Source organism: Podarcis erhardii (genome assembly GCF_964252035.2).
Source record: "Podarcis erhardii genome assembly, chromosome: 7".
In the NCBI taxonomy this organism is placed as follows: domain Eukaryota; kingdom Metazoa; phylum Chordata; class Lepidosauria; order Squamata; family Lacertidae; genus Podarcis; species Podarcis erhardii.
In genome coordinates, this window is record NC_138511.1 from 52,523,424 (window position 1) to 52,549,587 (window position 26,164).

A 26,164-nucleotide genomic window follows, 5' to 3' on the forward strand; every position below is an offset into this window, starting at 1 on the left:
ATGTTGTTGAGGTTGCCATACGTCCAGATTTTCACGGACATTTAAGCAATTTCCACCCAGACACTGTTTCCAAGGGCCAACTGCCAGCTATGTCCAGGAAATTCCGGGAGTATGGCAACCCTACGGTACAGCTATCAAACAGGCCTCCTCCTACATCCCAGCCTTTCTCTCAGGGCAGAACAACCACATACATTTAAAGCACATGTCCCCCCCCCCCCAAGAATCCCGGGAACTCTCATTTCCTCTCACAAAACTACATTTAAGAAACTACAGTTCCCAGGTTTATTTGGGGCAAGGCATGTGCTTTAAATGTATACAGGGTGTGCTTTAGATGTATATGGTGCGGCCAATCTGCTCCATGTTTCTCATCCCTCCACTCTTCAGTTCTCCATATAGTGGTACCTCGGGTTACAGACGCTTCAGGTTACAGACTCCGCTAATCCAGAAATAGCACCTTGGGTTAAGAACTTTGCTTCAGGATAAGAACAGAAATTGTGCTCTGGTGGCACGGCGACAGCAGGAGGCCCCATTAGCTAAAGTGGTGCTTCAGGTTAAGAACAGTTTCAGGTTAAGAACGGACTTCCAGAACGAATTAAGTTCTTAACCTGAGGTACCACTGTATTTCTAAACCAGTTTGTGGTTTTCTTTAAAAAGAAAAATAAAGTCCTTGTGAAAATTTAACAGTGATGTAACACAAAATTATGGATAGATATGGATGCCTGTGTTTTGAATTGCGTATTGTTTTGGAAAGTGTGCGTTAGGCAGGTTTGCCTATAAACGTGAACTGCACTGAATGCCTCCCACATTGCTAGCAGTGACCCTCCAGGTGATGTGGGGCTCTCAGCTCCCATCAGCCCCAGCCAATGCAGGCAAGGGTCAGTAAGGATGGGAGCTGCCGTCCCACAACATCTGGTTCCCTGCCCCAAACTTAAAACACCTGCTGCATTTGCAGGTGGTGTTTGCTGAAACCTGGTATTCAGCAAAAATATTTAAGGCAAAGGAGTCTTGTCCTTGTGTTTCACCTAACTGCCTCTTCATTCATGGAAATGAAGAAGGCACAGTGGGGCCCCCACAAAGCGTCACACTTCACACTGTATCTTCCAAACAGGCGTGCAGGGTTGTTGCACCACTGCCTGAGATGATGATCTCAATTTAGCATTGCATACACCGCAATTGAGAGAATGAGGCTGTACGGCTGCTGCCCTCCCCAATGCAGTCCATGGGAATTGGTCGCTGGCTTAGATGGGGGCTTTAGTTCTGTGTGACAGGAATGATCGACTTTTTCAGGAGGAATTTCCACTTCGCTCACGCCCTCTGACAAGTTCTCATTACGCACCTAGAAGTATTCAAACACAATGATAAATCAGAAAGCGAGACCTTTGCATCAACTATAAACATATGAAGCTGCCTTATTCTGTTGACCCATCTGATATACGGATGGCATCCAGAGTAGAGCTGTTGAATTTAGTTGGAGATAATTCAGGCCAGGACTGGGGAACATGTGGCCCTCCAGATGTTGCTGGACTGTGGCCAGGGATGATGAGACCAGTAGTTTAGCCACATCTGACAGGCCAAAGGTTCCCCAGTCCTGATTTAGGTTGTGCATAAACTGTCTAATGATGTTTCCTTGGGTTGGCAGTGGTTTACCAGGGTCTTGGGAAGTCTGGTGATGCCAGTAGCTGGGACCTTCTGTAAACAAAGCATCCTTAAATAGCAGCATGGTGATGCTAGCTGAGGCTGATGGAAGTTGCTGTTCAAGACTTGTAAAGGTAAAGGACCCCTGGACGGTTAAGTCCAGTCAAAGGTGACTATGGGGTGCAGCACTCATCTTGCTTCAGGCCGAGGGAGCTGGCATTTGCCAATAGACAGTCATGTGGTCAGCATGATAAAACCACTTCTGGTGCAACGGAACACCGTGACAGAAGCCAGAGCACACAGAAGCACTGTTTACCTTCCTGCCACAGTGGTACCTATTTATCTACTTGCACTGGTGTGCTTTTGAACTGCTAGGTTGACAGGAGCTGGGACAGAGCAACTATTGGAGGGCACCTGATTGGGGAAGGCTGCTACATACAAAAAGTGAACTCATACTCTAAATTCTGGTCCTTATCTGGGAAACAAACACCACCACACCCAGGAGAAAAGTATCATCAGACCTGGGGGGACTCCAAGATTTACAGAATTACAATTTCAAAACAAAAAACCCTCTAATATGTAGAGACACAAACATACAAACAAAGCTGAACATGCTTAGTGGATCCAGACTGCTGTCTAATCATTGTGGGATGGGGGAGAAAAAAACGGAGTGGTGTGGAGAGTTTAAACTCTGCTACTCTCCTGCTGGAGAGTGAATTTGTGAATCCAGGCACCCAGCTGATACTTTTTGTTTATTTACCCCACACATGTGGGTCACAGGGATTATATTTTGCTCCCACACTAAGTGATGCCCATCTTTAGGCTGGTCTGCTCCCCCCCCCCAGGGGACCTGACTAATTGGAGGCTGAGTACTGACCTAAAACAGTCTTAAATTTGATCCAGCAATGAAATGTTTCTGTTTTTATTCTCACATTTCAAATTTGCTGGGTAACCTCAACCCTTAGGTCAGGGAACATCTAGAAGGCCGAGGTTCCTTATCTCGGACCTAGAGGATCTTTTTCCCTCCCTTGGGGAAATGTAATGCCAGTTAAAAGGGAAAAACAAATATTAGCAGTACTTTTTCCACCTCCCGGAAAACACGAAGGAAGTTCTCTCTCAAAACACCCTTCAGTTCTTCTTCACTCCAGCCTCTCCTCAACAGCTCCTCGATCAAGGCTGGATATTTAGAGACATCTTCTAGTCCTTCAGGGAATCTGTTAGCAAAGAAAGTTCACACTGAGGTATGGAACAAACAAAATGTATATTGGATGGTATTTTCCCCCCAAGAGAAGGAACTTAATAAATTCCCGAGTTCAGTTAACTGTGCAGCTAATTCCTGAGGGGATATACATCCTTTTTGTGCTAAATCAGATTCAAGAGTCCGACTGAGGAAGCCTTGCTGACATCCAATCATTTCCTCCACTTGCACTGTGCGATGTAATTCCTTTCACAGGATGAGAAGGCCATGAAAACTGTGGGATATCTAAATTGTTTTCAGGGATTTAATCCCAGTCAAGTTTAGAATGCCCCTCCTGAGCGGGATGCAACCATTTTCATAGGTTTTTCGTTCTACATAAAGTCCTTACACTCTGGAAGTTGAAGCACATGTTACATGCAATACATGCATTCCATAATGTACAGAGGTTGGACAAGCAGTTAGAATTTAGGAAACTAGAAAGCTACCTTTTACAGAGCCAGGCCGTGGTCAATCTAGCTTGGTCCATCTACACTGACTGGCAACAGCTCTCTGGGCAGAGAACATTGCCTGCAATACCTGGAGATGCTGAGGATTGAAACTGGGACATTCTGCATGCAAAGCAGATGCTCTACCAGTGAACTACAGCTCTTGAATCTTTGGTGACAGGACAATATCCTATAACATTCCTGAGGATAGCAGGTTAGAGGATATCAGGTCAAATGGTAGGGCTGGCCCTGAACACTTAGTCGGTGGTCTGATTCAGCCTGTCTTGCATTGCCTCACCCAAAGGGTTGCCAACTATTTTACACATGTTGGGAACATGCAGATTTTTGACTGACTGTCACAGGCACCATCACCTCTGTGTACTGCTCCTGCTCCTAGATCATCCACCCACAGAGTGACAGAAAGAAGGTGTAAATGCTCACACACAAACATGCTCACACACAAACACCCTGCTTTCCCAATACATCTGGGTAAAAGTTGGATCCAGTAGAAGTAAGCTGAGAGCATAGAGCTGAAACAGGAAGTGAGGAAGAGTGTCATTCTTCCAACTTCCTCCATCAGCTTGATGTACTTTTCAAGGGATGAAAAGGTAACTAACCTCACCACCTGAAGACGGGGGGTGGCTGCAGTGCACTTGGAGGAACATCTCAAGGGTACCTTTCTTATGCTGTAAACCACCCTGTGATCTTTGGATGAAGGGTGGTTTATAAATTTAATCAATAATGATGGTGACCCCTGGTCCTCACCATTGGCTACCAACAGTGGAGGTGGAGAAACACAAGACACGATGATGTCAAGAGGACATGGGGTGATTCTACACTGTGGGGGAATTCCAAGGATGCCATTTAAAACAGCATCCCACTGTAGTGCGGAATATATAACTGTCTTGCACGACAATGAAAAAAGGTTACTAACCGAACTAATCCATCATAGTCACCGCCAATTCCTATTGAATGTGAACCTGCAATTTCCTTTATGTGGTCAAAGTGATCTAGATCATTTAAAGGAGACAACAATGACAATAGTTGTCAGAGCAGAAGTACATGTCAGGGGGGAAATGCACAGCCATTTATGACGTCTGATAGAAACACAACATGTCCAATTGTGGGCAAATTCAGTTGCAAGTTGGGCCACTGAAGTACGTGCAACCCACCCTGAGGTTCAAACTACATGATTCTCCATGTTTTTTTTCACCCTTTGCATTTTAAAGACCAAGATCAGCTTGGTAAGTCTTGAAAGTGAGGCCTCTCTGTCTGGCCCTTAGAGCTTTTTCCAGGCCACACCCATCACTGGTCCTGCTTTACCAGAGAGTGATGAGAAAACTGAGTGGGGCAGGTGTGGGACTGTGTGGGATTCTCAGCTGTCAAGGGACATCTTACAGACAGCTAACCAAAAGGTAACATAAAATATATCAGATCTACTTGATGTTTTGCAATTTGAATGTTTACCTCAAAACTACACACTAGAACATTTTGTTCTTAGTTGCAGAAATGCCATAACTGATTAAATGAACAAAAACATTTGTACAGATTGTAGGTTATTTTCTTAGTAACATTATTCATTGGGATAATTTTTCACAGAGGCTTGACCTCTGGGGAACAGAGAGGTCAGAACAGGCTGAAGGAAGGCAGCTGCTACAGTAATGCAAGCTCATAGTTGGAAATAAAACTTTCCAAGGCAGCTGACCTGATATTTATCTATTTCTCTGGTCACTGACCTTGGGATAATAAGACCTGGGTTCAATATTACCTCCAGTTACATATACAAAGGGCAAACCATTTGAACCGTGCTGAAAAAGAAAACGCCATGTGCTTGGAGTAGTAGTTATGTGAGGGCTAGAAGGATTACAAGTGGGAGCTGCAGCAAAAGGTTGCAGCATGGAGTGCTGTCCAGCTATGCTCTCTTCCAGGAACCTCCAGTCTACCCCACTCTCTACTACGTTCCAACAGATACTGAACATACTCAGTGAAAGAGGGCTTTCATTAAAACCACAAAAGGTTTAGCTTCCCCTAACCAGCCATAATATTGATGAAAATCACCACACTTTTTTTAGTGGTGGTGGTATTTCATTGCAATTGTAGCTGTAGCTGTAACTGTGGAGGAAAAGGTTCAACTTCCCTTTCGTCTGTTCTGCAGCCCTGATGGAAACCACCCTCATGCACCTGGAAAGGTACCCTTTTATAGCTCCTAATCACACCATTAATTAAGGTCTAGTTTGTTCCTTAGGATGGATATCTACCTTGAATAAGCACACCTGTAGTCTCTGTGAAGTTCAGTATTCTGTTTGAGCTTTCACAGAATGTAAAAGCCACTTCTGGAACTACAAGCTTAGTGCTCATTTATGTGCTGTTTGCTTCCAGAAATATTCCATTTGCAAATAACATGGAAATGAGGGCTAAACTTGTGCTATATTCCACTCTAGTTCTGGAAAGTAGTGTGATATTACTAATAGAGCGATATATAGAAAGCTGCTTCTGCTAACCTGCAACAGTTGAAATGCTCACTGTTTGGCTACCACAGGCCAAGAATTTGGTTGGGAATGTCACCATCACAATCCCACGATTCCTTTTCTAAAACAAAGGAAGAGGAAATGAAGCAAGTCAGATACAAGTAGACTGGTACCATCAATAATGATATGGATGTTGGCAGCTAGAACATCAATGACAATATAATTGTATCTAAAAGTAAAGGCTGAGGTGGGGAGGAAAAAACTCTCAGAAAATAATATAAAGTCAAACCCAGATTTGATGTGGGAAGACACCAGATTTGATGTGGGAAGACACATTGATCTTCTAAACATTTTTAAATATAACATTCTATAACATTTAATGGCAGTTTCCCTTTGCTCTGCAGCACCCCCTGGTGTCACATTTTAATAACACATTTTTAATGTTATAAACCACGAGTGTAGATACGCCCCAAGTTATCTACAGCAGTGTTTCCCAACCAGTGTTCTGCGGCACACTAGTGTGCCGCGAGACGTTGCCTGGTGTGCCGTGGGAGGGAGGCGGGCGAGTCCGGCGGCGAGAGGCAGGGCGGCGGCGGCGAGCACACGCGGGGCGGGGAGCGAGCTCCCTTCCACATCCCATCGCCCCGTGCTCCGCGCTGTTGTAGGCCAGCCCTGCGCACCGGGGGGACCTCCCCCCGAGAGCGCAAGGCTTGCGGGCGTCAGCTGGTAGCGCGGAGCACGGGGCGCCCTTCGGAGGACGCCCCGTGCTCCGCGCTGGTGTCGGCCAGCCTTGCGCACTCGGGGGATCTCCCCCCAGGAGCGCAAGGCTTGCGGACAGCAGCCTGCAGCGCGGAGCACGGGGCGCCCTCCAGAGGACGCCCCGTGCTCCGCGCTGGTGTCCGCAAGCCTTGCGCACCCGGGGGATCTCCCCCCGGGAGCGCAAGGCTTGCGGGCATCAGCTGGCAGCGCGGAGCACGGGGCGCCCTTCGGAGGCCACCCCGTGCTCCGCGCTGGTGTTGGCAAGTCTTGCGCACCGGGGGATCTCCCCCCAGGAGCGCAAGGCTTGCGGGCGTCAGCTGGCAGCGCGGAGCACGGGGCACCCTTCGGAGGACGCCCCGTGCTCCGCGCTGGTGTTGGCCAGCCTTGCGCACCCGGGGGATCTCCCCCCGGGAGCGCAAGGCTTGCGGGCGTCAGCTGGCAGCGCGGAGCACGGGGCGCCCTCCAGAGGACGCCCCGTGCTCCACGCAGGTGTCCGCAAGCCTTGCGCACCCGGGGGATCTCCCCCCGGGAGCGCAAGGCTTGCGGGCATCAGCTGGCAGCGCAGAGCACGGGGCGCCCTTCGGAGGACGCCCCGTGCTCCGCGCTGGTGTCGGCCAGCCTTGCGCACTCGGGGGATCTCCCCCCAGGAGCGCAAGGCTTGCGGGCAGCAGCCTGCAGCGCGGAGCACGGGGCGCCCTCCAGAGGACGCCCCGTGCTCCACGCAGGTGTCCGCAAGCCTTGCGCACCCGGGGGATCTCCCCCCGGGAGCGCAAGGCTTGCGGGCGTCAGCTGGCAGCGCGGAGCACGGGGCGCCCTTCGGAGGACGCCCCGTGCTCCGCGCTGGTGTCGGCCAGCCTTGCGCACTCGGGGGATCTCCCCCCGGGAGCGCAAGGCTTGCGGGCAGCAGCCTGCAGCGCGGAGCACGGGGCGCCCTCCAGAGGACGCCCCGTGCTCCACGCAGGTGTCCGCAAGCCTTGCGCACCCGGGGGATCTCCCCCTGGGAGCGCAAGGCTTGCGGGCGTCAGCTGGCAGCGCGGAGCACGGGGCGCCCTTCGGAGGCCACCCCGTGCTCCGCGCTGGTGTTGGCAAGTCTTGCGCACCGGGGGATCTCCCCCCGGGAGTGCAAGGCTTGCGGGCAGCAGCCTGCAGCGCGGAGCACGGGGCGCCCTCCAGAGGACGCCCCGTGCTCCGCGCTGGTGTTGGCCAGCCTTGCGCACCCGGGGGATCTCCCCCCGGGAGCGCAAGCCTTGCGGGCGTCAGCTGGCAGCGCGGAGCACGGGGCGTCCTCCGAAGGGTGCCCCGTGCTCCGCGCTGGTGTTGGCCAGCCTTGCGCACCCGGGGGATCTCCCCCCAGGAGCGCAAGGCTTGTGGGCGGCAGCTGGCAGCGCGGAGCACGGGGCACCCTTCGGAGGACGCCCCGTGCTCCGCGCTGGTGTTGGCCAGCCTTGCGCACCCGGGGGGCGCGTGGGGCGCCCTGAAACAGAGGGTTCCCCATGCTGCGGACTATAGCCTGCCGCCGGACGCGCGGGGCGCCCTGAAGCAGAGCGCCCCTCGCGCCAGGCAGACATGGGCCAGCCCCACAAGCTCGGGGGACAGCGGGGAGGTGCAGCACCGCCATCCCACTGTTCCCCGACCTGGTTTTTTTTGGGGGGAAATAAAGGGAAAAAAAATTTCCTTTATTTCCCCCCCCTGAAAAAAGTAGGTGCGTCCTATGGGACGGAGCGTCCTATGGGACGAAAAATACGGTACTTACTATTTCATAATAAAGTAATTATAAAATACTTTCTTTGTGTTTATTTGATTCCTATTAAAGAGAGTTACTTTATATATAGTCAATATAGGCACAGAGTTAATTTTTTAAACATTTTCTAATGGTGGTGTGCCTCGAGATTTTTTTCATGAAACAAGTGTGCCTTTGCCCAAAAAAGGTTGGGAAACACTGATCTACAGAATATACAAGTTAAACAACTGAAGGTGTTCCTGTATTAGACTGATTAGGTCTGGGCTACCTCAGGGACCACCAGATCCATTATATCCTAGCTTGGTCACTGAGATCATTTTAGAAGCCTTATTGGTCATTCCCTGAGTTGGCGAGGCTCATTGGACAACAAGAAATAGAGGTTTTCATGTCATTGGCCAGGACAGGAGGGGCTGATCCCACGAAAACCCATTCTTTAATGCTGAAGCACAACAAATGCTCTGATTCAGCTTTAAAGAGTGGGTTTTTGTGGGGGAAACGCCAAAGCAAAAGAGTAAGAAAGAGAGAGTGCTCAGACACGGAGCTTTAAATCCCAGACCATGAAGTAAAGCGCAGAGGAATGGTGAGTTTGGATAAGCCCTAAGTCTCACTCACCAGATCCAGCAGGATATCATCTGGAACATTTCTTGAATGGTTGCAGATTGAGAAGGCAGATGAATGGCTGAAAATGACCGGCGCTTTGGAGATACTAAGAGCTGCCCTTGCTGTTGCGTCAGACGTGTGAGATAAGTCCACCATCATCCCCAGTCGATTCATCTCCTTCACCACTTCCTAGCACAATATGGGCAGATGGGTTATGCTACTCTGACATAATCTAAGAACATAAGCAGAGCCTGGCTGCTGCATCAGGACAAAGGCCCACCAAACCCAGCATCCTGTTCCCACAGTGGCCAATCCGATACCTCTGGGAAGCCCACAAGCAGAATCTGAGTGCAACAACACTCTCCCCCCTCAATGCTGAGCGCAGTGTGGTTCCCCTTGGGGCGTACAATTTACAAAGGCATTGTGATATTGGCAGCTTTATTTTGATCCCGTTACTAGTGACCCTAATATGGAATTTGCCTTTTCTGCAGAGTATGTACATTTCAAAGACATTCAGGTGCATATCAGCCAGCAATTTGCTAATTTTCACTTCACTAATGCTTACTTTGCCGAAAGTGCTCAGGCCCTCAGTGTCGGGATAAAATTCATGTTCTTGCTTTGCTGAGGTTTCTGCCCTGCAGGGGAACAAAGATGGTGAGGGATGTTTAAGAAGAAACTTAAGCCTGTCAAGGAAATATTTCAAACTCTGAAGTGGAACAGCGTTACAAACACACAGAGAGACAGATGTAATTGCATCTAGAACACTGAATTTTTCGGGGATGTTGTCAAAAATTGGTTGCCATGGGGTGAGTGGCATGAAACAGAATGGTTGCTGTGGGGTCGTGACATAACACAAAATAGCTGCCACATCCAAGACAGCAGAAAAGATTCAGGTGGGGAAGGAACAGGCACACTCCCCATGAGCCACTTAAAGGGGGGGGGGAGGCACTTTTATCAGCTCCTACACATTCATTTACAGAGAGAAGCTCTTTGCACCTCTCCTCCAGTCAGAACAGATGGAATGCTGGGTGTCCAATCCGGGCATCCCATGACACGTGAGCATGTTTAAGGGGGCATGTTCAGTGTAAGGGGAGGCTGAGCCAGTGCAAACAAGAACTGAGCAGGAAGAGCAAAGGGTATTGTGGAGTTTTGAGGGGATATTTACTTAGGCCTTTCACGGGTGCCACAGAAGGGATGCTGGGCATCCCAAAATGGCACATTGGCAACCCCTGAAATAGATTAATTTATTACTTATTTAAACCAGTGTTTATTTAAAGAACGCAGGAAAAAATAAACAATGCTCCTTTTTATTTCCACAACAGCCCTATGAAGTAGGTTAAACTGAGAAATGGCCAAGCAGGGAATTGAATTCCTATCTCTTCACTCTAAATCCAACCATCCTTCAACTCAAGGCCTGCCCTCCCATGAGGCATGGTGAGGCAGTCACCTCAGGTGGCAGGCTGGGGACAACTGGGAGGGGTGGCAGATTCGTTCCCTGAGGAGCACACCACTCACTGTCTCCTGTGCTTGTCACCCGCAGCCGCCACTGCCTGCTCCTCTCTGGCCTCCTTCAGCATGCTGGGGCTCCACTGGGCCACCTCCAGTCACCTCCAGTGGCTGCAGGTGCCATTTTCAGTTTTGGATCAAGGAGCAAAACTTCCTGAGCCACCCCTGCTTCAACTTCACTGCTTATTCCTTCCACCTAGCACTGACTGGCTGTGACTCTCCAGGATTTCATACAGAAGCCTTTTCCAGCCCAACCTGGAGATGCCAGGGATCAAACTTGTGACCTTCTGTATGTAAAGTGGATGTTGAACAAGTGAGCTACAGCCTTCCCCTGGTCCTTCGTTTAGCAGACTGACCTACTGGCATATGTATTCTCTCAGTACAGGAATAAATACATTGTAATGTTGTAAGCAATGTTGTCAAATCCCATAGAAACAGCCCCTCTCTGAAGAAACACTTGTTTGTAGTTTACCAGGGAGTGTTGCAGTTATGGGTCAACGTCATGTACCGAACACCCAGCTCGTAGAACATCCTCAGCGTCGCGAGGCTGCTGTCGATGGAGTGCCCCCCTTCGATGCCAATCAAGCATGCTATCTTTTTGCTGTCAGTGCTGGCAATGCCTGGATTTTGATCAGAAAGACAGATCCGAATTTTTAAAGGGACATCAATGCATAGCAACATAGTTGTGCAACTACGGGTAGATTTACAGCATGTAGGAATGAGGAATTTTGTTTTCGCTCGGTTTCTTGTTTCTCCAGTCTTAAGTTAAGTTCCTCACATTTCCACATTGGTTTTGGGGTTGTTATTCTTTTAAGGTCTCATTAAGATTCATTAGCACTTTTGTGTGAATTTTTCCTACTATACACCATTTAATATGACATTTCCTCTGATATACACATTTTTGCAAAGCAATTTCCCCCAATATAGTGCATTTTTGCATGTCATTTCCACTAATATATACACATTTATATGCATGGTTTACTATATGCATTTTGGCACACGTTACATGGCTGGAGAACTGAATTGCAAAATTCAGAAAAGTGGGACGTTTGTATTTGATTTGCATATTGTTATGAAAAATGTGAATTAGGTAAGTTCACCTTTCAATGTAAGCAGAATCAAATTTCTCTCCCATCCCTAACAGCTTTTCATGCTTTTACTGTTAGCAATGCCTGCATTAGGAAGGCAAAATAATAGCTACCCCCCTGCCAGCCCAAAACAGCTACTAAACATGCCTGCCCTCCTTATATTTAGTGCTGCAACCCTGCCTCTGGCATCCCCTGCTTCCATGTGAGGATGGAATATCTGAAGGGGCTGTGGATAAGATAATATGCTAATGTGAAAACTGTGTCACTCATTTCTGGATCTAGCATATGATTTTTGGCTGATGTACAGTACATGGGATATTTTTCTGCCTGAGTAGGGCCAGCCCAATATATTTTTCTACCTGAGGCATAAGAGCAGATAGAGCCCCCCCCCCACCAAGTCAATGTGCCTAGTACCACAGCCCAGCCATGTTATTTGGCATTTGAGGAAGAAAATCCCACAAGCAGCTTTCTTCCTCCCCACAGCAGTAAAAATACGATAATAGATTCAATAGCTGGCTATTTGCTCCCCTTTTAGGTTATCAAAAATTAGCTACCTAAGGAGACCATCTCACTCTAGCGAATGCAGGACGCATTACCTTGAGAAGATGTCACCAGCTCAAATTCTTCATAGTCTTTGCACATCCGCTTGACAACATCGATCTGTTCCAACGTCAAGCGGACAGCGTCTTTGTTCTGTGCACTGCAGAGAACATACACGGACCAAAACTGGAAGAAAGTTGACAAAATGCAGCTTTAAAACAGAATTTCAGGTGTATATATGCCTGTTTGGCACAACTATAGGTACACACAATGGACGCTCGGTTGATATGCCGTTGACCCAACTGCCTTCAAATGAGCTGATGGGTGCCGAGAAGGGATCCCTTTGAAGTCCATCGGTAGGAGTGGTATGAATTCAAACTGTAACTGCAATTGGACATTTCCCCCTCCATAACCCAACCCCATAGAAAATACCCATATAATAGATGGCATGCTCACAGGCCTTATTTATCATGTTTTTAATATTCTGTTGGGAGTCACCCAGAGTGGCTGGGAAAACCCAGCTAGATGGGCGGGGTATAAATATATTATTATTATTATTATTATTATTATTATTATTATTATTATTATCATCATCATCAGGATCCATCCCATACCCCTCCTTGCTATATTTTTCCTCTTTCACCTCTTACATCAAGGGACCACACAACAATTCACTTCCCACACTCTTTTATACCAGCGATTGTGTAGAATCAGCTGATGAGTTCAATCCTGCATTTTGCAGGGTTTGGGTACACACCGAACACCTACCTGAGCACCAACATGGCCCATTTGGAGCTTCCGGATGTTTGTGTCTGTTTTGTTGAGTGTTCTCAAGTCAGTCTTGCTCAGCTTGTTCTGGTAGAACCATCTCAGTTTCAGGGGCAGGTCGTTGTGTCTGCGCGATAAGAAGACAGGACATTTTAGTCTATTACTGCTTTCTAAAAGGTACGTCTCTATCTGCTATCGCTGTGGGAACTAATGAAAGAGGATGGACTGTAAGGCACTCTTTGAATTACTTAGTTCACACACGTGTATTTCTGTCACAGAACTTGTGGCTTGCCTCCCTCCCTCTCTTGACCCCAATGACCTGGACTTTCGGCCCACAGACGTTTGGCCCCATCATGGCAGCAGTTTGCCACAGTACACTTGATATTGAAATGCCGCAGGTCAATGAGACTCATATTCTCAATTTTGGGGGCCGGGGGCGGGGATTGTATAAAGGAAACATGGCTGCCCCCATGTTTAAACAGGCATATTAATAGCCTCATGCACTATATGCTCTGGGAGGCTGGGTTTTCTTTCTTTCTTTCTAATGTAAAAGGAAGAGATAAGGCAATGTGGAACAGCCCCTGTACTACCTTGTGAAGGGACCCATAGGACTGCAAGTTATAAGGAGGACTCGTGATCTGATTCGGCTCATGTACAGACTGGAATCAAATCAGGTGTGTCTGCTTTGAAATTCGAGTTGGGCAGATTCCTTCCTCATTGCTGCCTGGCAGAGGAAGTTTGCAACACAACCAGGAATGTAATTCCAGAGGCAGGCAAGAATGACTGAATATTTGCAAGCTCTGTTTGTTCGTATTCAAGAAAAGAATTATATTGAATCAGAAGAATACTGTATTCACAGGGGTGGAGATCCTCAGGATCAGGGGCCAAATCCAGCCTTCCAGGCCTCTCTATCTGCCTCTTGGGACTCTCCCCAGGTCAAAACCCACCCCTAAGTCACACTCTTTCACCTCAGGCTATCTTTTTGCCATGCCAGAAGAGGCTTTTGAATTCTGATAATGGTTTTTACTTTCATGGATGGGGGGGGGGAGAGAGAGAGAGAGAGAGAGAGAGAGAAAGAAAGAAAGAAAGAAAGAAAGAAAGAAAGAAAGAAAGAAAGAAAGAAAGAAAGAAAGAAGCTAGCTTTCTATACAAAAGTTATCTTTACATTCATTGCTCTGTCTACTTTTGTCTCTGGCCCCACCAGTAACTGGCATACAACCACAGAAAGCTAAAAAAAGTTTCCACAATCCTTGCTATATCAGAATATAGCCCAGCTCACACCACAGTGATGCTTTCATAGTTCTGAAAACAAGGAATTCCACCTACCCATCAATTAACGGGACTTGCTTCATTAGGTCATGAGCCTTCTTTCTTAAGTCTGCCTCAGCTCTGGATCCCAAAATGTCAGCAAGCAGCAGGAGCAGCAGCCATAGAAGCATCTTCCATGGATACCTCTTTGGACCCGAAAGCATGTTTACCGAATGGCAACGTTCACGTGGCACCTTGAATAAAGAGCAGCACCAAGCTGTTGAGTTTGTGGAGGTTCCTCAGGCAATGGCTTCCAAACACAGATGATGCTCTGCGTTTTGTTGGCTGGCCACTGAAGGAGGGGCGGAGAGAGGAAGAGTTTTAATTACAGATGAGAACCTTGCAACCTCACTTTCAGAAAACAACGTCTCTAAGCTGGCTCTCCAGCAGAAAATGATTAATAGCGTTTTAACCCAGAAGAGATGTATTTAGCTTCACATTCCATGGACGTGACAGGGGTTGACTCCCACATGGATGAAACACACACTCAACGTCCTCCTTGAGGGCATTTAAGGACAGCCTTGATCCTTTCCCTGCCAAGACAGAATGAGTTCCAGGCCATGACTGGTTTTTGACATCACGCAAGTGATATATGTGGCACCAGAAGAAAAGGCTCTCCATACATTTGAACAAGTCCTCACATGTCTTTTGCACCCTCACCCACAGAGACGGTTCTCAAGTAAGGCAAAAGGTTTCAACAGGTTATATCAGTTGGGCTGAAAATAATATACTTTTACAAATGCCTCGCGGCATACATTCTGCACTTGAAGGTAATCAATCTTTTCATGTGGCACCAGCATCTACACCACGGACCTTCCTGTCCATTGATATTAGTCAGCTTTTCTTTATTATCTATTTTATAATATGACTCCAACACTGTCCAGTAAGGATCCCATCGCCCTGACTGAAGAGTCAGACCTGGAGTTCATGGGAGCTCCCTCCCCTTAGATCAGACAAGTCAAAACTGTTTTAAAGATTGATGAAGCTGTAACTATAACTGCATAAAGAATTAGTAAGAAATAACAGAGAACAAACAACACATGCAAGGATTTCTCATATGTCTAGGATTCCCAGGGCCTTCTTGCTTTTCTCTTGCTCCTAATTAGTTGCTCCGATTCCAAATCTCACCCCTCTCTCAGCCTCATGGAATGCAAATAGTACTTTCAGAGAGGTGATTTTAAAAACAAACGTAGCAGGGATAGAAAGAGTTAAGCTGTCCCTGTCCACCCCTCAGTGTCACAAGATTGCTCAAACTTTTCCGGAATTGCTGTTTGCATAGCAAAAAAAACAAGAGGGGCACTTGAGGATGTTGAAGCATTCTGACTAGCACTTTTTGATCTCATATATGGATGCAAATGAAGGCATCCTTTGATTCCCGTACTTCTCGGAATTTTGCAATACAGTTCTCAGTCTATCATTCATTTGTCAGTCTGATAACCACCTTCTGCTTGTAATGCCCCAGGGAGATTGACACAGATAAATCCCATAACTTCAAAACTGAAATTATTCATCGCTGTCATAGGGCTCATCCACATTTCTGTGGTCTTAAGAGGATATACTAAAGAGATTCAAATATGCTGAGAGATCAAAGTCTGGAGATAGATCCACCACCACCACAATTCACTAAAATATACCCAAATTACTGCTGAATGCAGTCTTGGCTTTATAAACACATATGAAACACCAATGCACATATACATACTCTTTGGAGAAAGGGAAGGCGGATGAGTCATGCCAGAGACCTGTGGCCTTGAGCTGTTTCAAAAGGCCTATCACAGCTTGCATCCTAACACTGAACAGAAATAAGATGTGGGGGAAGGGCAACTCGAAACACAGACCAAGCAGTTTGTGCCATTTCACACATATTCCCAAATTACACATTCCTCACCCTCTGACACTGCTGCAATGGCCCTGCAGTTTTGGGAGCCCAATCTGTCATCATACCGTTTCTGCAATATAGCACCATCTGTCAGCGACCAAGTGAACTGCTTTGTGATGACAGACCTACGGCTGTATTATATTGCAGGGACGTTTACTGACACCTTTCACAGGCAGCATAGGAGGTACTGGTGGGTGCACTAGTACCCAAAGTCACTACAGTGGTGACTCTGGCCTAATGAGCTTTTGCGGTCTCAAGACTACCTCTGACACCGTAAGAAATCTGTTAGTGTGACAAGCATGTTGTTTTTGCTGCTGCAAGAGACAAATGTGACTACCCCTGTGAGAAGTTTAAATGGGCATCCTTAAAAGGCAAAACTGGGACAGCAATTTATCAGGGACCAATAACCCAAATAGGGATTTCCCCCCAGAAAATAGGGTCACTGGAATGTATGATCATAACAGAGTTGCAGGCATTTCAGTTTCTCAGCCGCATGCTGTGAGAACAGCTGAGAATTTATAGCAACATGTTTCCAGGCTGACATGAAGTCGTTTCTCTCTCTCCTCCCACCTCACAATGCACCATCTCACTTCATAACTGCCTAGGCACCTCTGCTTTTCATTTCTCCCAGCATTCAGGCCTTTCAGCCTATCCCAAAACATCACACCTCTCCTCTCTCTCCCTCCTATAAAACCACTAATTGAAGACTCTTCTGTACACTGCCAAAATAGGTTGTGTGGATGTAGCTATGTATGGGGAGGAGCCTTCATAGCTGAGTGGCAGAGTACCTGCTATGCATGCAGGAGACCTCAGAATCCTTCCCTGGCCTCTGTGGTGAGAAGGACCAAGTGGCACTTGATGTTCAACATCTGTGAGTCACTACCTGTCAAAACAGACACTATTGGGCTGGTGTAAGGTTCTGGTGTAAGGTAGCTTCTTCTGTGCTTATTGCTGCCTCAGCGCAATAAGGTTTAGTGGGCATACTACAGTGGTGCCTCGCAAGACGAAATTAATCTGTTCCGTGAGGCTCTTCGTATAGCGGTTTTTTCGTCTTGCGAAGCAAGCCCATTGACAGCTTAGAGGATTAGCGCTATTAGCGTTTTAACGGCTTTTAGCAGCTTTTAGTGGCTTATCAGTTTAGCAGATCAGCTGATAAGCGGCTTAGCTGCTTAGGAAAAGGGGGGGGGAAAAACCCCGCAGGAACTCGCAAGACATTTTCGTCTTGCGAAGCAAGCCCATAGGGAAATTTGTTTTGCGAAGCGCCTCCAAAACGGAAAACCCTTTCGTCTAGCGGGTTTTCCGTCTTGCGAGGCGTTCGTCTTGCGGGGCACCACTGTACTGATGCCACTTTATTTTAGCTATTTTGGATGATTTATATTCTACCTACTACCCAAGGTAGGATTGCACTACATTAAAATGCAATGAAATGGACAATAGCAGGGCTGTGTATGCCCCCCTCCCCAATCTGGTGCCCACTTTGGTGTGTTACATTGGGCCCAATTCAAGGCCTGAAGAGAACCAGGGGCCATGCACAGCCCTAATTCACACTTTTTGAACCAATACTTGAACTGAAACACAATTACCCTTCAAAATTCACACAACTCCTCATTTTGCTGTGTAGTTCAAACAAACATTGTGTAGAAAAATATGTATATTAGTAGGGAAATGTAGACACTGCAGACCCTCCAAGTGTCCCTATTTTCCAGGGACGTCCCTGATTTAGAGAAGCCGTCCTGGTTTCTGTTTTGATCCCGGAATGTCCCACTTTTCCTTAGGATGTCCCTGTTTTCATCGAAGAAATGTTGGAGGGTATGGAATTATCTGACTCCCAAGCTGTCTAAAGGCAATCCTGTATAGGGAAGGTTTTTTTTAAAAAGTTTCATTATGTTTTCATATGTTGGAAGCTGCTCAGAGTGGCTGGGGCAACCCAGTAAGATGTGTGGGGTATAAACAGTAAAACTATCATTATGGAATGGGATGTCCCTATTTTCATCAGATAATTGTTGGAGGGTATGACATTGTACATCCTATCACATCAACGTATTCTGAAACATTTAGCTGTGTGAATTTCGAAGGACAGTGAATTTCAAATAATAGTTGTGTTTCAGTTCATATATTGATGCAAGAAGTTCAAATTAGGTAATTTTTTCATTAATGCAATCACAATCAAGTATCTTCCCCATCTGTGTTTTGGAACTATAAAGGCCAACAAGCCTCCCAACCTCTCTATTTTTTCAGGGTTTGTTTTTTTGTCCTGCCATTATTTACAGACTTTAGAGAGCTCCATGTAGAGATGATGATTTTTAGAGTAGGCAGGCAATCCATAAAAATGCCTGACCTATTTTACTGGTGCACATTCTAAAAGGGCTTTCAAGTTTATATTTTCACCCACTGTGGGTAGGAAGTACTCACAATCTCTACTACAATTTTTCTTTCTGTCTTGTAAAAAAGAAATGAGGAGGCAAATGACTGCCAACCCTCTGGGAATGGCATCTTGGTCTTCTCCCTTAGAATTAAATAAGCTCTAGAGACAGTTTACAGCAGTTGCTCAGAAGTCTGTGGCAGACAAAAGAGACCACTTACATTAAGTGTAGTCATTGCAGAAGTCTGATGACCCAAGTTGCAGCAGATCCATTGTCTGTAGTTTCAGAGCAAATTGGACAGGACCGAATATCCTCACTCTCTGAGATTTCTCTGCAATTGTTCCCAACTGTGCTCTGCACCGGAACCTCTGTGTCCGTGTCATTATCTATGAATGCCAGCTCTCCCTTCCCCAGCAGAAACCCATAACGCAGAGAAAAAACAACAATCCACCCAATTTTAGATTGCCTGACAGTCTTAACCCCGCCAAACTCCAACAATAAATGACCAAGTAATTTTAGAACGCAGGACAAGTCTGCTAGATCAGGCAAGTGGCCTGTCTAGTTCAGCATCCCACTGTCACAGTGGCTGACCAGATGCATGTGGGAAGCCTGAAAGCAGAACCTGAGCACAACAGCACTCTGCCCACCTGTGGTTCCCAGCAACTGGTATTCAGAGGCATAATGCCTTCATAGTGGAGGTAAAGCATGGCCAGCCTAGCTAGCAGTCACTGAAAGCTTTGTCCTCCATGAATTAGCCTAATCCTCTTCCATAGCATCCAAATGGGTAGCCATCACTGCCTCCTGTGGAAGTGAGTTCCATAGTTAAATTATGAGCTGTGTGAAGAAGTACTTCCTTTTATCTGTCCCAAATCTTCCAACATCCCCCTTCCTTGAATACCTCTGAGATCTGGTGTTACGAGGGAAGGAGAAAAACTTTCTTCATGCTTTGCATAATTTTGTGAATTTCTATCATGTCACATCAGGGGGGTGGGGAACTGAATGCACAGCACTTCTGCCAGAAGCAGTGCATGATATGAGGACAGCTGGCAGGAGAAAGATTAACAAGTTGTTGCTCAACTTGCTTAATATCAGGTCTCTCACCCTTATTACATCCACACAGGGAGGGAAAGATAATAAAGCTTCTGGCAATGAAATAGGATGTTGGACTATCATGAAAACTTAAAAGAGAGCCAGTTGTGTTTAGCTAGCTGGACTAGGGTTGCATCCGTGCCATACATTTAAAGCACTCTCGTTAACAGTTACAGCTTCCCCAAAGAATCTGGAGAACTGTAGTTTGTTAACAGTGCTGGCCTCACAGAGATACAGTTCACTGGACCCTTAACAAACTGCAGTTCCCTGGATTCTCTATGACTTTTCAAATTAATATTTTTATTAATTTTACGATAGATATGCAGTAATAAAGTGAAGAGGAAATGTGAATAGAAAGAAAAGTATTATGAAGCGAAGGGAAAGCGCAGATAATTACATTAATGTAAATAAGGAGGTTATTATCTGCCACGTTGTCTTTCCAGAAATATATAAACATTGGTCAGTACATTTGCTTTGGTAATTATTCTGTTGTTTTTTCTATTATATGGTTGTTTTATCTGCAAGGCTGTTTTCCAGGTTTTCTTTAGCAATTGTGTAGTTGTTGGAGTATTGTTTACATTTCCAAGATTGGGCAATACAAAGTTTTGCTGTCATCAGCAGAGTTTGTATTGGTTGAAGGTCAACGTGCAAACTGGAACATTCCAAGAAGCATTTTTAAAGGATTTTCGGGTAAAAACATATCCTGTAATTCCCTGTGCTGTTTTCAACATTATTGTCCAAAATGTTTTCCCTTTGCTACAGTTCCAGGAATTATGTATAAAATCTGCTTTCATTCTTCTAGATCTGTATCAGTAGATCCCTGTGCTGTAAACTTTGTTCAGTCTGTAGATTCTCTTTGGTTACAGCACTGGTAATGGCTTAGTATCCTCCACCACAGCTTAGGGCAGTGGTCCCCAAACTTTTTTCTCTGGGCCACACTTTCAGAATAAAAAAATTGCTTGAACCACACTGATTTTTAAAAAATAAGAAATACAATGGGGGGGGGGACAACTTCTAGCAGTGCTTGATTGATAACATAGGACACAACTACTTTATAATATGAACATGGGACACCCAGAAAGTATAAATGCAGCTACATAAGAACACGAATAATTCCCAAAATATAATTAGAAACGAGACTCTTACATGTGTACCTTCAGTATATATACCAAATGAATGAGAAGTGTGAGCTTGTTTTGCTGGGTAATCTCATTTCTCTTAGGTCTAATTTGAGACAAACAAACTCGCAACTCCTCATCAACACAAATGAAATATTTAAATGTTTCCTTGATGGTACTTGAATCTTCCTGCCTTGGGGGATATGGGACATGTTATGTGGCACACACAACACTGTCCTCAAACACCTTGAAGCTGTTTCCCACCAGCTATCAACCACTATCTGCCTAATGGCAGTGCCAGCCCTGAACACTCAAACTGAAGTTTCAAATGTGTGGGCTATGATGCTCCTCAGCATCACTGGGGCAATGATGCAAGATGAGGTGCCATAGCAGAGAACTCCCTGTGAAACTCCCTCAGGGGCAGGAGAACACAGGCTACAGCTATATACCAAAGCAGACGATCTAGCCAGAGGCTGCTCAGAAAACAAACAGACAGACAGATAAAAAACCTAACTTGAAAAACCCAATTGTCACATACACAACTCATCTCTAGAGTCCCTAGACAGAATCTCAACTTAGGAATAGGGGAGAAAGTCAATTCAGCATGCATTTAAAGGCAAACCTACCCAACTCACACTTCTCAAAACATAGTGTGAACCAAAACACAGCCGTACTTTGAAATCCACACTTCTCTGAATTTTGCATTGCAGTTTCCAAAGTAAATAATTCATGTACTAGTGTAAATTGTGTGTGAGAGAGTGCACACACACGTATATGTAAGTAACATTTTTACTATCTATTGTATTAGGGGAGTTGGTTTGCAAAAATGTGTCTCTTAGACAAAATTGCATAGAAACGTGCCTCTTAGGAGAAATCTGAAACTGTCACACATGTATAGTCCTATCCTTTGAAGCCAGACGGAGCAAACCAGGTTCTCGGTGCCCTTCCACCCATCAAGTGGAAACAAGTTGTATTACAGTGTAGCAAGTACAAACAATTACAATCATACAGCAGAACCCATCATTGGCAACCAAACCACCATAAAGTGAAATGGCAGCTTTGAAAAACAAAACATGCTATTTGGGTTTTATTGACCTTACTTTTCCCACTGTCTGGAAAGCATGAAGAAATTCTCTTTCAAAGTGCCCTTCAGTTCTTCCTAACACCAGCCTCTTCTCAGCAAATCCTGGATCAAGACTGGATATTGAGAAACATCCTCCAGTCCTCTAGTCTAGGGTGTCTGTTGGGGGGAAAAACACCTCATGATGAGTCACCACAAAACTCATTACTGCTTGTGTCCAGTAATTGTATACGTGGATCCTCCTTGCAGTAAAGCAAGGGGTGAAAGCTTGGAAACTGCTCACTGAGGGGTTTATAATGGGTTTCTAGAAGTCAGAGTCACACTGACTTCCAGTAGTTTCCGACAGTTTGGTACATGGTTTTCTTTCTCCCCAGAGATAACAAAGCACAGAGAACTGAAGTGCACCGGCTGCCAGCAAAACAGTTTCAGCAACTCTGGCATGGTAAAAGCTGCTTAGTGAAAATCGCACACATTGTAGTTCAGATGAAAATAGGTTTTACTTTTCTGGTAGAGTTCCCAGGCCTCAAAAGCCATATAAGGCTAAAATGAGTGCACTTAAAAGAGGAAGTGGGAGGGTAAGAGAAGAACAAACCATTCCTACTATGGAGATTTAGTGATAGGCGAAGCATCCAGGGGTAATTTCTACCACTGGCACCTTATCAGCGGGATAATTTTTTACTGACAATATTGTCTGGAAATGACAACACACGCAATGCACTGATAGTCACTGACAGCCTTATCCTCTGCAAATGTGTCTAATCCCTCTTTACCGCCATCCAAGATGGGGACCATCCCTCTTGTGGGAGTGAATTCCTCAGTTTAACTATGTGCTGAGTGAAAACAAGTGCTCTTTTTTTTTTGTCTGTCCTAAATCTTCCAACATTCAGCTTCATTGGATGTCCACAAGTTATGACAGAGGCAGACAATTTTTCCTCTAGCCTCTTTCTCCACCCTATACATTATTTTATACGAGATTATCATGTCCCCTCTTACTTGTCTTTTCTCTAAACTGAAAAGCCCCAGATACTTTTCCTCATAGGGGAGGCTGCTCCATCCCCTTCGATCTTTCTTGTTGCCCTTTTCTGAATCACGTCCAGGGCTGCAAGATTTCAGCTTTTGCAATAAGAGGTCATTTTGGACTGAGACTCAGAGTTCATCCACACTTCCACTTGCCCCAGGCCTAGAAAGCAGAAGTCCAAGTGGTTTTCCACTTGATCCACACATTCTAGGCATAGGTCAGAGCGGTTTTCCCATTGCTCTGCTCCTTTCTCAGGTTAAACTGGCTCTTTAGTGCTATATCAGAGCAAACAACAATCCAGAGAAAACCTGAATTGCCTAGTTGTTGTTGTTGTTGTTACCCTACCCATCTGGCTGGGTTTACCCAGCCACTCTGGGTGGCTTACAACGTATCTAAAAACATAATAAAAACATCAATTTTTAAAAACTTCCCTAAACAGGGCAGCCTTCAGGTGTCTACTAAAAGTCAGATAGTTGTTTATTTCCTTTACATCTGAAGGGAGGACGTTCCACAGGGAGGGCACCACTACCAAGAAGGCCCTCTGCCTTGTTCCCTGTAACTTCGCTTCTCACAGTGAGGGAACCAGCAGAAGACCCTCAGAGCTGGACCTCAGTGTCTGGGCTGAACGATGGGGGTGGAGACGCTCCTTCAGGTATACTGGGCTGAGGCTGTTTAGGGCTTTAAAGGTCAGCACCAACACTTTGAATTGTGCTTATAAATGTACTGGAAGCCAGTGAAGATCCTTTAGGACCGGTGTTATACTGTCCCTGAGGCCACTCCCAGTCACCAGTCTAGCGGCTGCATTCTGGATTAGTTGTAGTTTCCAAGTCACCTTCAAAGGTAGCCCCACGTAGAGCACATTGCAGTAGTCCAAGTGGGAGATAACCAGGGCATGCACCACTCTGGTGGGACAGGTAGGGACTTCTCGGTAGGGGGCAGCCTGCATATCTTTGCCCTAGAGCGGAAGGGTGGGGAGCAGCAGGACAAGAGGAAGTGCATGCAAGCCCTCAATTGGGAGTAAGTTCCTTGCACCCAGTGATCTGTCCATGGTACTGCAAGCCTTGCATTTTACATCTGTGGTTCTCCTGAACTCTGGACACATATTGGCTGCCTCTCTCTGCCTTTGGATAGCAATTTGGACTGTCCTCCTCATTGATCCTATCACTCTAGCCCAGTGATGTGCTGAAGCTCATTTCTCCAATTACTCCAGGCTGCAAAGGCAGAGTATATTTTTCTGCTGCTTCTGCATATTTGGCATAAGGGGTGGCCAGGTTTTCTCTCTCATACTTGTTTCTAATTTTAATACCCCCCCAAACTTTCGTTGTCCCTGAACATTAAATTGACCATCCAGACATGCTGTAGCTTGCCAGCACTTGCTGCAGTGTCCATTAAAACAGTCTGGTTTCCATGGTAATGCCAGCAAGCAGAGCCAAATTGAGAAACTACAGGAAGTGGAAGAGTATCTAGCAATTGCTAGAGGTCTCGCAATCTTACATTGTTAACAGAATGCAAGAGAAACAAAAACAAGAAGCACAAGGAGGGTTGCCTAAGAAATTTCTGTTTCATCTACCCAAACATCATTAGCATTTCTATTTGTCCCTCCCCCTCCAAGAAGGGTTGCATTAAATGCCAGTCAAAGTATCAGTCCAGAACTATTCCAGGCTACTGGTTTGGTTCCTCTGCAACAGTTGCAATCCATGGGACAGGACAGGACAGGACCAATTGATATTGACACTGGCTTTCTTAGTTTACGAATACATCTTGTGTATCTTGTTTGTACCTGGACCTCTTTTATTCGATCCTTTGAGGAATCAGTTCCCTTACTGATTTTGCAGCTGGGAGGAAAGACATACCTCCAAGTATCCTACTATGATCCTCTCTTTGCACAAGTATGGACAGGCATGAAGGATTTGCCACATTCACCAGAAACTTCAAAATAGGATCGGGAATGCTCATTGGGCATTGAGACGGCCAACGGAAGGCTGAAAATGGCCAGTGCTTTGGAGATGCTGAGATCTGCCACTGCAGTTGCTTCAGACAAATGAGCCAAGTCTATTATCATCCCCAGATGATTAATCTCCTTCACCACTTCTTAGTGCAACAGAGACTGATGGCACCATCAGCTATAGCAACCTGGCTAAACACAGCTCAGGTATTGCACAGACAGCTCTCAGGATGGCACTCTATTATTTCAAATTGTGTTTTGAAACTGAAAGAGGAAAGCCATAAAATGGGCATACTTCTTTGTAGTGTTAGAAGACAATCTACAAACTCCCTCCAGCTCTGAGACCCCATCTACACTATGCATTTAAAGCAGTATGATACCACTTTAAGCAGTCACGGCTTCCCTCAAAGAATCCTGGGAACTGTAATGTGTTAAGGCTGCTGAAAGTAGTTAGGAGACCCCTATTCTTTTCTCAGAGCTACAATTCCTGGAATAGTTTAACAATCAATTTCCCTTCACGGAGAACTCTGGGAATTGTAGCTCTGTGAGGGGGACAGGGATGTCCTAACAGTTCCTAGATCTAATTTACTTTTGTTCTTCTTCCTATTCCATTCTTTATTTAACACAGACTGGCAGCCATATGTTGCATTTATGTCCTACAAAGAACATAATGGAACAGTCCTTTTTACAGTCCAAGGTATGCACGCCAAAGCAACTGATTTATCAAACCCAGAAACCAGTTGGGTTTATTGATCATTCTAACAAGGACATCGATCCAGGGCTGCAGACCTGAGTGAAATTACGTGTTATGCTAAGCACATTTTAAAAAACCAAACATGCTGGCCAGTTTCTTTTTCCTGAAGAAGCCCATCCTGCCATGTGCTAGCATTCTAATCCAGGACAGGGGCTCTCACGGTTGCTTTTTCTGGAAAAAGTAAGTGGCTTTTTCTGGAAAAATGCTAAACACACTTTGAAAAACACACACATAATACACACTAAACATAATGCATGGTCTGCGACACTTACCTGAGCGCTAACACAGCCAGCCTGGAGCTTCTGAACATTTGTGAGGGTGGAGTCAAGGGTCCTTATGTCAGTTTTGCTCAGCTTGTTATGTTAGAACAATTTCAGATTCTCGGATAGATCATTGTCTCTGCATGGTAAAAAGAGGAGAGATTAGCAATCTGCACAGGTGACCACTTATACCTAGCAAAATAGCACATTCCCGATCCAGTACTTTATATAATAATGTGTTTGGGGCAATTTCATGAAGGCTATGGTTATAAATCAAATAAGTAAGGGTAAAAATAATATATTTTTCCTTTAGAGGACATCATTTTAATTCTGCTTCAGAGTGGAAATAGCAAAAATAACAGGATCTTTGTGCAAAATGAGCATATTAATTTAATTGCACAACTCATTTGGGTACAGCATTTGAAAGGCTTTTCTGCATTCAAAATGATGGGTTGTTTTTTTTAATGCATTACATAATAATACGTTTAATACATGATAATGTGCTCAGAGTGCCCAAAACAATAATGTGGCAAGGTGCCTTAATGCATTTGGGGAGGGAGA

At 45.6% G+C, this 26,164-nt stretch overlaps 1 protein-coding gene across 6 annotated transcripts; it reads right to left on the reverse strand.

The window, feature by feature from the left end:
- Positions 1 to 1,057: 1,057 nt before the first annotated feature.
- LOC309347525 (dipeptidase 2-like) lies at positions 1,058 to 23,572 on the reverse strand. Of its 6 annotated transcripts, XM_081872180.1 has the most exons (12): positions 23,369 to 23,572; positions 21,646 to 21,785; positions 14,115 to 14,388; positions 12,789 to 12,915; positions 12,077 to 12,206; positions 10,865 to 11,012; positions 9,452 to 9,521; positions 8,899 to 9,075; positions 5,820 to 5,907; positions 4,253 to 4,328; positions 2,714 to 2,849; positions 1,059 to 1,336 (listed from the first exon to the last, which is right to left on the reverse strand). In XM_081872180.1, the coding sequence occupies exons 3-12, from the start codon at positions 14,258 to 14,260 to the stop codon at positions 1,148 to 1,150; spliced, it is 1,287 nt and encodes a 428-aa protein (XP_081728306.1). In that variant the 5' UTR covers positions 14,261 to 14,388; positions 21,646 to 21,785; positions 23,369 to 23,572; the 3' UTR covers positions 1,059 to 1,147. The 6 variants fall into 6 exon arrangements, with proteins under 6 accessions (XP_081728303.1, XP_081728306.1, XP_081728308.1 ...); XM_081872177.1 differs by lacking the exons at positions 21,646 to 21,785; positions 23,369 to 23,572 and adding an exon at positions 18,559 to 19,228 and having other exon boundaries at positions 1,058 to 1,336; positions 14,115 to 14,290; XM_081872182.1 differs by lacking the exon at positions 23,369 to 23,572 and having other exon boundaries at positions 14,115 to 14,290; positions 21,646 to 21,916.
- Positions 23,573 to 26,164: the final 2,592 nt, after the last annotated feature.

Bases quoted from the DNA above. Each gene is read 5' to 3' on its own strand.
- LOC309347525 (XM_081872177.1), bottom strand. The intron at 12,916-14,114 runs GTAGGTGGAATT...CTTATCGCGCAG, and splicing joins CAAGTCCCGTTAATTGATGG to ACACAACGACCTGCCCCTGA. The intron at 4,329-5,819 runs GTTAGCAGAAGC...TAAATGATCTAG, and splicing joins GAGCATTTCAACTGTTGCAG to ATCACTTTGACCACATAAAG.